Source organism: Myotis nattereri (assembly GCF_964212035.1).
Source record: "Myotis nattereri genome assembly, chromosome: 1".
In the NCBI taxonomy this organism is placed as follows: Eukaryota; Metazoa; Chordata; class Mammalia; order Chiroptera; family Vespertilionidae; genus Myotis; species Myotis nattereri.
In genome coordinates this window covers 198,328,842-198,342,031 of record NC_138075.1, presented here as the reverse complement: position 1 = coordinate 198,342,031, position 13,190 = coordinate 198,328,842, and the positions used below count along the sequence as shown (strand labels likewise).

Below are 13,190 nucleotides of genomic sequence, written 5' to 3'. Positions count from 1 at the left end.
CTGTTTCTTTCAATCACTGGAATATAGAATAAAAATACATAATAGGAAATATCGATGTAAGTATGCTGAGTCAATATACAATATCAGTATTCTGCAGTATTTCTTATACAGTGACTTCTAAGATTTGGCACTGTTAAAAATATTTAGCACTGCAGAGAATTTGGAATGATGTAGGCTGTGGTTATTAAGAAATGAATTTTCATGTTTTTCCCAATCATTAATAATGACTCTCTCTCAATATAATCCTGTAATATGAAGTGTTCCAATGACAGACTTGTCATGATGCTTTATTATTCTTACTTAAGTAGTGTATAATGAATGCTAATATGGAGAAGTTAATTGCTGCTATTTTTAATTTATCTAGGAGAGATCCTGAATATAAAGTTTATGGTAATCTTTGATTTTTTTTCTCTCCTTCTGAAACCAGCAGACTAAAGCACAGGTAAAGAGCAATAGCTGGCATCAGGGTGACTTCAATTTTGTACGTCAGGATAGGCTGACTATCAGCTCGGCAAGAGTGAATGATTCTGGAGTGTTCATGTGTTACGCCAATAATACTTTTGGATCAGCAAATGTCACAACAACTTTGGAAGTAGTAGGTGAGTATCTCTATGGGAATGTATAAATTACTGGCAGTAGTGAAAGAAGAAATTACTGATTTCCTTTTTATGTAAATGGAATGTTGAACAGATTCTTAGAAATTCTTATCATTACTGAATGAATGAATGATGAATGAATGAAAATGATCATGGTAGCCTCTTCCAACTAGAGCACAAAAGCAAATTCTACCTGTTTAGTAGAGGGAAGTGGAAAGCTGTAACTGAAGTTGTTCAAACCTTTCATTCTCTGTGCTACCCACCCCTACCCCCCAAAACAAATAAAGTATAAACTGAGCTTTTTCAAAAATTCTCGTCCTTGCTGAATGACTTGAGTTTGGAAATGGATGTAGAATTTCTCTGTTGAGGAATGAAAATGCTTAAAACAAAGTTTTTTTCTCAGAATCTTTTGGTAGGGCTCCTCAGCCTTTTGGTTTATTGTTTTATCACTCATGGCTCTAGCTCAGTGGTCGGCAAACTCATTAGTCAACAGAGCCAAATATCAACAGTACAACGATTGAAATTTCTTTTGAGAGCCAAATTTTTAAACTTAAATATGTAGTTAGGTACATTGTTATTAACTTAATTAGGGCACTCCTAAAGCTTAGGAAGAGCCACACTCAAGGGGCCAAAGAGCCGCATGTGGCTCGCGAGCTGCAGTTTGCTGACCATGGCTCTAGCTCATTTGTAGCAGGAAGGGATGAATTGGGCTTCTCCTTCCCACCCCACCCCACCCCACCCCACCCCACCCCACCCCACCCCACCCCACCCCACCTCACCTCACCTCACCTCACCTCACCTCACCTCACCCTATTCATCCTTAGAGGCTGTTGCATGAACCCTCAGAAAGGAGGTCACAGGGACATGGGTCACTGGTTCTACAGAGCATAAACTGGAACATGGTAACCTGTTCCCCTAACCCCATCATATCTGATACACACATTGGTTTAGCCTTTTCTTCCCTACTCTAGAAATCTTACTAAATATGTATTTTTCCAAGCATCTACTTAAAGAGAACAGAGGGTAGTGAAGTATTTGATGTTTTGATTTATGGAAAATAATAATGATTGTAAAATTACCTCGTTTACACATTTTTTGTCTTTTGAGTATTGTTTGAATTTAATCTATTTTCTTGTCTTTTTAATGCAACCTTTTTTTAGTGCTTGACTTTGATGAAGTACTTGTAGGGTGGAGAAATTCTTCATCCAGCAATAATAAAACGATGCCATATCTGTTTTCATTTTTTCCTTTCTCCCCATATTTCTTCAATAACTTACGTAGCAATGGTAGAGGCCTGTGATTTGTCCCACGAGGATCTCATATAATTTTGGTATATTCTGCCCATGTTGTAATTGAACAGACTGAGCATGGAAAAGACACTTGGGTTGCGATTGTATAGAGTCGGCACAGAGAAAGAGCACTACTCTGTCCCTGAGTGTGATGGCGAACCATTTATTCATTTGAATAGAAGGCTATGCTTTTAAAATATTAAACCCAGTAAGTGCTAATTTGCTAAGTTGATTAGGGAGCATGTTGATATATCAGCTTCAGCCCCAGAAAGCAATTAGTAAGGATGTTTTGAGCATATTGTTGTATGTAATCAGATTTTTAAAAATCCATTCATCAATTTCCAAGAATATAACTGTATAACTGGAAAGACGTGTGGCTGAGAAATGTGAGTCTGGTGTTGGAGTGGGTTCGGGTGGGACAGGAACAGGAAGAGACAGAGAGAAAAGGAATTTCTCCGGGGGCTGGAGTGGAATAGGATTTGGAATACAATGTGGAGTGGTAGAGAGAACAGGGCTATGTGATGGTCCACACTTGGCTTTGAGTTGGGGCTCTGCCACTTAAGTTTCTAATGTACCCTCCTTTCCCTCTGCCTGCTTTGTCTCTTCTGAGAAACACAGGTATACATCCCAAGCTGTGGGAAGGAGAAGAGGCAGTAGATTTTACAGAAGTACCTGGCACAGTGTTTGCTCTTAATTAAATGTTAATGCATTGTCAGTTTCTTAATGTAGGTGTACTTGAAAAAAATCATACTTTTATGTTATAACAACCCAGGTGGAGTTCTTTGATTCTAATAATTCTTACACTTCATGAATTTCCAGCTCTATTCCAAAATAGGACATAAAACTACATTGAGCAAACCAGACTATAGAAAAACTTGGAGGGGATTTCAAGACAAGTATTTTATACATAATGATTGTGAGAGATACTTTTGTGCAATATTGTCTATAAAGTTTGAATATTTTTTTCCATTGTGTGGTTTGAATTTATGACCTTGAAAACCTGAAAATGTAGTGTAGCAATCAGAGGAAACATTTATTCCTTCAAAATTAACCTAAATTAGCTGAAAGAATGGCAGAGGATATCATTTATGATTCAGGAATTAGAAAAAGGTGTTGCTTTGCATAGCCAAATTCATTCGGATGATTTTCCATTCTCACCTGAAAAATCCTTTTTCAATTGGTACATAGAACAGTTGGACTCTATTTTTTATTCTGAATCTGTAGAAACTAAAGTGCACTAGATACTATTTTGGCCATGTCATGTGGGACTTCAAAATATTTAACCAAATAGCACCAAAAATAATGATAAAATTCCATAATTAATTTTGAAAACAATCAAAAAATTAAAAATTCTTTCATAATTCCACTGATTGATATAACCGTTAAGATTTGTTATATTTATATTTTTGTATGCAACATGGTTTTATTTATACATATAACTCATTCTGTGCCGGGATCCGGTCCATGCTTGCTGTTTCAAGGGACCTGGCATATATGGCATACTGTTCTTAATATGTTTGCTCACCTTCTAGGCACTATGTGTTTTAACCAAGGTCTCTGAGAAAGGTTGTTTCCCCAGGTAGGGATTTTCCCCTGAAGTTAGGGAGGGAATAAAACCTCTTAACTAAGTGCCAGGTGGGTAATTAATCACTTTAACTACGAACAATCATGCTTAAGCTACATAATCTTTACTTCCTGGAATGGAGATAAGAAACGCCCTAACCTTTGAAATAGAGATTGATAGGATTGGAATCAACTGGTATAAATACAGATGTAAGAAGACAGAAAGAGGAGAGACAGAAATTGGCACAGAACCTACACAGAACGTTCTCTAGAGACAGAAGAACTTCGCTGGAGAGAACATGGCAAAAGATCCTGGACAGAAACTGGCCTCAGAACCTAGAGACAGAACCTAGCGAGAGAACATGGCAAAAGATCCTGGACTGAACCTGACTACAGAAATTGGCAAGAGAACCTGACTAGAACCTGGTGACTGAACCTGACTGGAGAACCTGAACAGAACCCGGCTACAGAACCTGGCTACAGAACCTGGCTGGAGACCCTGACAAGAGAACCCGGCTATGATGATCAACTGAACGCTGTCTCCGTGTCATTCCTTCTTCGCCGATTCCGTCCACACCTTTGGGGACCCCTGGACCTGCTGGGGTCGGACCCCGGCAATCCTGTCTCTCTCTCTTATTCTCTTTCTCTCTTACTCTCTCTTTCTCAATGAAAGTAGACACTCTAGGGCCGTGGCCAGCAAACTGCGGCTCGCGAGCCACATGCGGCTCTTTGGCCCCTTGAGTGTGGCTCTTCCTAAGCCTTAGGAGTGCCCTAATTAAGTTAATAACAATGTACCTACCTATATAGTTTAAGTTAAAAAAATTTGGCTCTCAAAAGAACTTTCAATCGTTGTACTGTTGATATTTGGCTCTGTTGACTAATGAGTATGCCGACCACTGCCCTAGGGTATGCTAGAGTAAGAAGAGGTCAGCCTTAGCTTCTCATAGACCTGTATTCAAATCTGGACTCTCCCATTGGATAGCTAGCCATATCGCTTTCTAGGACTTGATTTTTTCCATCTATCAATTAGGGGTTGTAAGCTTTCTCTTTCAGTATTGTAAGATTAGATATTTGTTATAATTATTAAATAAAATGTATGCTAAAGTACTTAAGGCAGTTCTTGGTACATAGTAAGTATCCTATAAATGGTAGCTATAAAAAATAATATTGGCAATTATTTTATTGTGTTATTTTTCAAGCTCTTCTAATATTACTATTATATAGGTATATCTAAGGGCTATTTTATTTAACCAGTTTCTTATTTTTTAAATTATTATAACTAATGTAAATAACACTTCTTTTGTATGTAGCCATTCACCTCACTAAGAAGAACTCTCAAGTGGAAACTGCAGGGTTAAATTGAAGAATAATTTTTTAAAAATCTACATTGCTAAGTGCTTTCTAAGAGTTGTGTCAGTTCACAGTGTGTCATCCAGTCTGTCACTTTTCCCACACTTGCAAAATTATTTATTTCAAATTAGTTTTGCTATTTTTCTTTCAATAGGATGGATATACTTTATTTTTTGAAGCAGCTTTATTGAAGTTTTGCTATTTGTAATAAGTGAAAGTGATTCATTATCTTAATTACTAGTTTAAATGTTTTTCCTTCTATATTTTTATGTTCTCTTTTTCCTGTTACCTTAATTCATTTTACTATATAGACATTTAAAAATGTTTATGTATTCAGATTTGTCTTTTATGATTTTTTCTTCTGTTGCTTCTAAAAAACTGAGAATACTGCCCCCACCCCACCCTGTAGATGTTTGATGGGAGTCAGTTCTGTTTAGTTAAAAACATGGTTTGTTAAGATGCTGTCCTTGGTTCATCTGTAATATATGATAGATGAGATGACCAGAGTTTATTTTTCAAATGCAGCATTTTTTTTTTTTATTGAGCATTGAGGCTGTCTGTGCCTTCTTGATTTATGTCACCTTCTTATCAAATAAACACTTATATTGAGTCTGGGTATGGGCTATTTAGTCCTATAAATACTTTTTAACCTAACACGCATCAAAGACTAGTACTAGAAGATTTATAAGATGGTGATAGGTCTTGAAATAAGAGAATTGCTGAAGAGGTAGAGACGGGTGAATAAACATTTCACATGTGTGTCCTTTCTTCCTTCATGACAGTGATTCTATAAGAGCAAAGTAAATGTCAAATGGCTAGTTTAAGCCCTCTTACTTGTTATTGCCAGTTCCTGTTGGAAATCAGTCAGTTATAGTTATGTTTGTAATCCAAGGACGAAGTTGTGTTTTTTGTTGGGTAGTTGTAGATAACGGTTTCTTTCTGTTTTATTTCATTACGATTAGATAAAGGATTCATTAATATCATCCCTGTGGCGAATACTACAATATTTGTAAACGATGGAGAAAACGTAGATCTGACTGTTGAATACGAGGCATACCCGAAACCTGAGCACCAACAGTGGATATATATGAACAAGACCTTCACTGATAAATGGGAGAATTATCCCAAGTCTGAGAATGAAAGCAATATCAGGTGAGAAAGGGGCCTTGCTCTGGGGATTTCCATTTCCCCTCTTCCACTGGCTTACCAGGTCCCATTACTGTGACCCAGGAACGTATGACAGGCCATCTGGCAAAGAAGGAACGTCCGGGGTGCTTCCTGAAGTCTTCATCCCAACATGTCGTTTTGCCCTGTGTTTAGAGCGCAGAAAAAAGCCCGTCCCTCCGTTTTCTCATTTGTGAAACAGAGCATTGTTCTTCTCAGGAGTTCTGAGGATGCTTCAAAGCAGCAACTTCTATGTACGGGACCCACTTCAGAGAAAGGGGAAAGTTAGCACCTTTAATCATTTTTTTTTAAACTATAAGAAACTAAGAATCATTGAGTAGCTCTGGGCTGGGCAGTGAACCTGAGCTCTTTTACATCATATCTCTCGTTTGATTCTCAAAAACAATTATAACAGAAATAGCAGCAGTAGTAACGTTATATGTAAGCTGCGTGCGCCTTTTTCTACCTTATGCTGTTCTAAGTACCTTTCATATGTTAACTCAATAATTTTAGTCCTCACAAACCTATGAGTAGGCACTCTTACTTCCCTCATTTCTAGAGAAGAAGAAACTGGGTTAAGTAATGTGACTCAGATCAAAGGGCCAGTAAGAGGTAAGTGCCTAGATAGAGTTTGTGTATTTATCGAGTCAGGAGCTGTTGGCTGTTGTAAGAACGTGGGTGAGAGATACTGCTGTTCTGGCCCAAGGCTTAAGGGTTGGAGGGAAGAGGATGGATTTGGGAGGTGTTCAGGCTACTTCCTTACCAACACTGGGTGATTGAGGGGATAGGAGAGAGAGGAAGGAGCTGAAGAAGCCCTGTAGGATCCGTCAGCCAGGTTGGAGGGTGAGAGGCACTCTCATTCAAGGAGATGAGGGGGCTAAGGGCTTGGGGTTTCTTGAACTTGCAGTTGACCGTGGCATTGAGAGGTGATGTTCAGGTGGGAAGTATCTAGGTCAGGTTCCCTAGAAGCAGAGCCTGGGGCAGGGGTTCTTAAGCAAGGGCTCCATTAAGGGAGACAGACCCGCCAGGGAGAGGAGGAGCAGGGTGGGAGGGGAAAGGAACGAGAGGATATGGGTGAGGTGAAGCTGAGGCACCCCTTGACTGGAGCTCCAGGGTGCTCTGGAGCTGGGCTTTTGTCCGGGGTCAGTCACTCATGGGCTGTAGACATGGAAGGCAGTCCATTTTCAAGGGTGTCTAACTGCCCAAGGGCAAGTCGGGGGAGAAGGTTGCAGGTGTGTGGGTCCTTATACCTGCACCTACACAGGGGAGATGGTGGCATAAAAATACTCTGTAGAGGAGGCATAGGCCAGGGAAGTCTGGACTAGAGGGAAAGGTCCAAGAGTGAGCAAACAGCAAGCAGTTCAGTGCAAGAGTGGATTGCCCAGGGAGCATGTGCAGTGTGAGAGGAGTCTGAACACACCACTGCTCCTGTCCAGGTGGTTGTGTGGGTCCAGGGCTGCCAGGGCGCCCCATCTACACTGGAGCCTATGTCATTAACTCCCCCAACAGTCTATGTGCTCAGTCAACACAGCCATATCTGGTGGCCCTGCAGTAAAACCAGAAGCTTGAATAGCAAATATGCAAAGGACGCCCAGAAGAAGTGGGGTAGGAGAAACACTGGGAGATTGTGGTGTTGCAAGAAGGAAGGTGAGGGCAACCGCATTGACCTTCCCTCAAGGGCCCTGCAGCGACGGCGTGAAGACAGCCTGCCCCTCTGGGGTTTATCCGGGCCAGTCTCCTTAAAGCAAAGCAGGGCAGGCTCGCTTAGGACATTGGTGGGAAGGTGGCCATGAGGACAGCTCAGGAGGCGGGAGAGGCTGCCGTGCCTGTGGGGTTGCCTTTATGCTGAGAAAGCCTCTGTATTCTCACACAGCAGGCACTGGTCCCAAATTAAATATGTGTGTGTGTTTGTACTCGTTAATGTGGGTCTTGTTAATGCTGAGCTAAGTGAGCTGTTTCTCCCCACAAAGGAACTGGACAGACATGTGCTCGGGGCGGCAGTCCAGCGGCTGACTGACTGTCCTCTCTTTGTAGATATGTAAGCGAACTTCACCTAACCAGACTGAAAGGCACCGAAGGCGGCACTTACACATTTCTAGTGTCCAATTCTGATGTCAACTCTTCGGTGACATTTAACGTTTACGTGAACAGTGAGTACAGCTAATAGCTCCTTATCTTTTTATATTTTTATTGTATCGAGCTGTGGCTCGTGTTTGTAACAGCTGCAGAACCGAGCTCACTGTGTACTATGTAAATAATGTTTCATGATAATTTTGACCTTAACAAAGACCCTGTGGTTTAGTGGTTGGGTGAAGGTTGGGCGAATGTGTACGAAAACCCAATTCCTTGTCCTACATTTCAACGACCCCGGGACCCTGTTGCTCAAATTCTGGGTGCTGCCTTTGACGTGAGCAGAGGAACCAAAGAAGTTAAAAATAAGAGTTCTTTGGCCCCAGCCAGTTACTCAGTGGTTAGAGCATCGGCCCACAGACTGAAGGGTCTTGGCTTCAATTCCTGTCAAGGGCACATACCTTGGTTGCAGGCTCCATCCCCAGCCCCGGGTCAGGGCAAATGCGCAAAGACAACCGATACATGTGTCTCTCTCACATTGTCGTTTCTCTGTCTTTCCCACTCCCTTCCACTCTCTAAAATAATAATAATAATAATAATAATAATAATAATAATAATAACAGTTCTTTTGAGGGAACATTGTTGGTTATTGAAATGAGGATTCAGAGGTTGAACAGGAGCTGGACTGACATGATGATTTTGTTGTGATGCTCTCTGGTTTGGGGTTGTGACATTTTTTGTGTTGGGATTGTCTTCCACTAAGATGATGCAATATTGATCTGGCCCAGTGGGTCCCCACCGAGAACCACGTGGGTACGGTGGGAGCGGGGAGCATGATGTGGACGTGGGAACCTGAACTCCTGCATCTTGCCCTGCTGTGGGCTGCACCCCCAGTAGCGGAAGTGTCTCTGCACAGAGGTTGGGGCCAAGGGAACGCATCGCCAGGTGTTTTTTTTCCAAGTGCAGGGCTTCCTCCTGGCTCTCTACAGCTTGTCTACAAATCCGGGTACCTGCCACACCACACCAGCCGGGGGCCCCGAGGATGGGAGGCCTGCAAAGACCCAGAATTCTAAGGGGTGGCCCACAAAATGAGCCATCCTGGGTTTGGGGGGTGATGAGACAACCTGGAACATTCCCTAGAGAACAACTTAGTAACTGCTGAGTACTTTGTGTGTGTCGGGCTGCAGGACGGGAGCCAGTTCCTTGCCCTCAAGGAGCTGGATGAAGTGTTTTTAATGTCACTTTCTCATTGGTGCGCAGTGGTGTGGGGGCTCGGTGGCCTGATCCCTGTACAAATGGCAGCAAACAGCTAGTGAGTAATCCTTGGGGCGTTTCTGATGGCTGCTCTGGAGTCTTTTGACTACGCCAATGTTTCCAAAATTGTGTTTTCTGAACAAGATACGTGTTCAGATAAAGAGTCACATCTGTGCACTTAAACACTTTTCTTAATTATAGGCCTTCCCTGAATCCTTACTATGCTAAGGTGTGTTATGACTTCCCAGGAGGGGGCTGTGGGAGGGAGCTGATATCCCAAACTTGTTTGACCACAGAATTTCCTTTTCCAGGGGAATCATTTAAGTAATATCTCAGTTCTTTGGAACAGTTTTGATTACTATGGTATCTCATTAGCCCACAATTCAAATACTTCTCAATTAATTCAGATGTTAATCAGAGGAGCTGAGTGTAGTGTAGTACACACGAGCACAATTATCTGCTTCTGAAAAATCTTAATATTCAAGTAACTGAACAGGCGATTGCAGGCAAATCAGTATCCTTGCAGTCATAATACGCATACTTTCCACCAAAACTTTATTTTGGGTGCTTTAGTGAGTTAATTAATACATCCATCACCTCACATATTTACCTGCTTTGTTTTGTTTTTTGTGTGTGTTACATTTTAGTTTGGTGAATACATTTAAGTTCTGTCTTCGCAAATTTCAGCTATGCACTACAGTGTGATCAAGTATAGGCACCACATTATGCATTAGATCCTCAGGCCTTATGCATCTTAGAACGGAGAGTTTGGATCCTTTTGCCAACCTCTCCCTATTCCCCCACCCCCATCCCCTGGCAACCACTTCTCTGCTCTGTTTCTGTGAATTTAACATTTTTTTTAAGATGACACATTAAGTAATGCCATGCACTATGTGTCTTTCTCCATATGGCTTATTTCACTTAGCATAATACCTCCAGTTTCATTTATCTTGTCACAGAAGACAGGATCTTCTACTCTTTTAAGGGTGAATAATATTCCGTTGTGTACATATACCACATCTTCTTGATCCACGTACCCATTGACGGGCACAGGTTGTTTTTATACCTTGGGTATTGTGAATAACTGCAAGATAATGGTTTTGTTTCCTTGATATACCCATAAGTGGGATTGTGGGATTCTATCTGTGGTAGTGCTGTTTTTAATTTCTTGAGTAATGTCCATACTGTGTTCCATAGCGGCTGCACCAATGTACATTCCCACCATAGTGTACAAGCATTCCCTCTTCTCCATATCCGTGACAGCGTTTATCTCTTATCTTTTAGATAATAGCCATTTTAACAGGTGATCTCATTGTGGTTTTGATCTGGTAGCATTTCCAGATATGTATTATGAATTTTGGCAGGTGATGTCTAGGCAATCTAGATTATAAATAGACCTCTCTCCAATCTTAAAGGTCTATCTTTTAATCACAAACCTACCAGTCAAGTGAGAGGGCTGTGGTACTCGGGCGGTGGTGACAGACACACAGGCAGGATAAGTAAGGCATAAAGACTAAAGGGTTCCTTGCATTTTGGGGCTTACACAGAACACGTGAAATGTTCAGCTAGATTGGATAGCCAGCTGACTGCTGAACTGCACCAAATTAACTCTCAGAACTCACCAATGTCACTCTGTTTATGGCAGTGTTAACAAGGGTTTGAAACAATTTAAGGAAATGCTAAATAATGTTTTATTTCTAAGTCACTGCATTATATAATTTGCATGCTGTCCAGTATGAGCGATTATTCATAGATAATACAGTATACCCAACTCAAAGTAATAAATCACCCCGAATGAGGCCTCTTGATGAGAAAGTTTCCCTTTGACCGCATTTGCAGAATCTGGGCTGCCTTATATGGATTATCGGTCATAGTGAATTTCAGTTATGGGTGGCTAGACTGTCCTCCTTCTGGGGAGAAGCCACTGCAAGCCTAACGCCTTGCAAATAAAGCACATGCCCAGCCTGCCATCTGGCAAAGGTGAGGACAGACCTGTCAAGCCGGCCATGCAGATAGATGGCTCTGGACTGCTTGCCAGCCAGCCATCTGGGTCACCCACCTGGTTGGAGGTCTCAGGGACCTTTTGTTACCAACCCTTCTGGGTCAGGGACCAAACTGAGGTCCTTCTGCTCAGCGGCATTCGCACCAGTGGATTAAGAACTGACTTCGATAAAGCAGAGCAGAAACTTCTATTTTTTTGATCAAGGGATGGAGAAGGGTGAGCTCACACTCTGATGGCACCTTCTCTGGACGGGGAAGGAGCCTTCTGTATGTATAGGCTGTGGTGTGGAGTGATTAAATCCTTTAGGCCCGTGTAATTAGTCTTCTGTCACAATCGGCCCTTGTGCACACGTTGTTTTGCACACTGTGCCCCGGCACCATCTTGGTCTTTGCCTTCATCACCTTGATCTTTGCCCTCATCACTTTGATCTTTGTGCTCAACACTTTAATCTTTGTGCTCAGCACCTTGGTCTTCGTGCTCTGCCCTTTTTATTTTGTGGTCAGGAGTCTTTTTCAGTTCCTGTACGCAGGCATAGCTCGTGACACAGTTTAGGTATTGAGAAACATTAGGGTCTTTTGGATGACAGCCTGGTGACACTTTTCTCAGGTTAAAATAATAAAGGTGGGTTTGCCTTTAAGGACTACTCGGTTTGGGGGCTTTGAGGGGGCTGTGCCTTTCCAGATTCTCAACGAACTGAGCAAAGTTACTAGAACTTTGCCTCTTTGGAAGGTGGAAATGTTTTCCTACCTGTTAACCTCTCAGCCTTTCTATTTCCATTTTTTTAAAAAATATTTTATTGATTTTTTTACAGAGAGGAAGGGAGAGGGGCTAGAGAGTTAGAAACATCGATGAGAGAGAAACATCGATCAGCTGCCTCCTGCACACCGGCTACTGGGGATGTGCCCGCAACCAAGGTACATGCCCTTGACCGGAATCAAACCTGGGACCCTTCAGTCCCCAGGCCAACGCTCTATCCCAGGGGTGGGCAAACTTTTTGACTCGAGGGCCACAATGGGTTCTTAAACTTGACCAGAGGGCCGGAACAAAAGCGTGGATGGAGTGTTTGTGTGAACTAATATAAATTCAAAGTAAACATCATTACATAAAAGGGTACAGTCTTTTTTTTTCAATAGTTTTATTCATTTCAAACGGACCGGATCCGGCCCGCGGGCCGTAGTTTGCCCACGGCTGCTCTATCCACTGAGCCAAACCGGTGAGGGCTACTTCCATTTTTTAAAGATGATAGGACCTTCCAAACATTGGGGTGTCCAAACGATACTTGGGTTAGAGGCTAAAAGCTTTAAGACTCGCTGCGGACACACTTACCTATTGAGTTTTGCTGGAGAGGCTTTGCTTTCTTAGTGTATCTCCCTGTTTAGGTGGCTTCTAGTAGACTTACTCCTGTATGAAACTACTGGAATTCTTACACATTAAGTAAAGCTAGTGCTAAGTACAGCTCCTTTTTGGTTTATTTACTGTCCTTTGAGAATTTGCTGTAGGGCTACCACAGTAACTGGAATGTAGCTTGGTTTGTGCAAACATTTGTATACTTGTGTTTTTAAATTAAGCATTTTTTAAATTATAAAAATGTTATGTGAAGGATAGAAAATAAGCAAAAATAAAAACCAAGCCAGTTTTAAAATAGCCCCATTGCAGTATGTTTTTTGAGACCATTAAAATAATTTTTTTTTTTTTTTTTTTTTTTTTTTTTTACAAAAGTGAGGTTCTATCTCTTTGTAACTTTGTGTTCTGGTGCTGAACCATAAATGTGTTTTGGGCATCTTTCCACGTCAGAAACTACTTTTCTACAACATCATTGTGGGATCTCATTGCATGGATAGCTTGTCATCTCTAACCCATGTGTGATGCAGTTTTGAGACATTGTGCAGTGGGAGGCGGGAC

The 13,190-nt window shown here is 41.7% G+C and overlaps 1 protein-coding gene across 1 annotated transcript in view; it reads left to right on the top strand.

Annotated features, from left to right (window-relative positions):
• Positions 1-13,190, top strand: part of KIT (KIT proto-oncogene, receptor tyrosine kinase) — an 82,526-nt gene that overhangs the window by 45,126 nt on the left and 24,210 nt on the right. Inside the window, exons 5-7 of the mRNA XM_081099248.1 lie at positions 428-599; positions 5,761-5,950; positions 7,997-8,112. Coding sequence (XP_080955374.1) covers positions 428-599; positions 5,761-5,950; positions 7,997-8,112 — 478 coding nt within the window. The remainder of the gene's footprint in view (positions 1-427; positions 600-5,760; positions 5,951-7,996; positions 8,113-13,190) is intronic.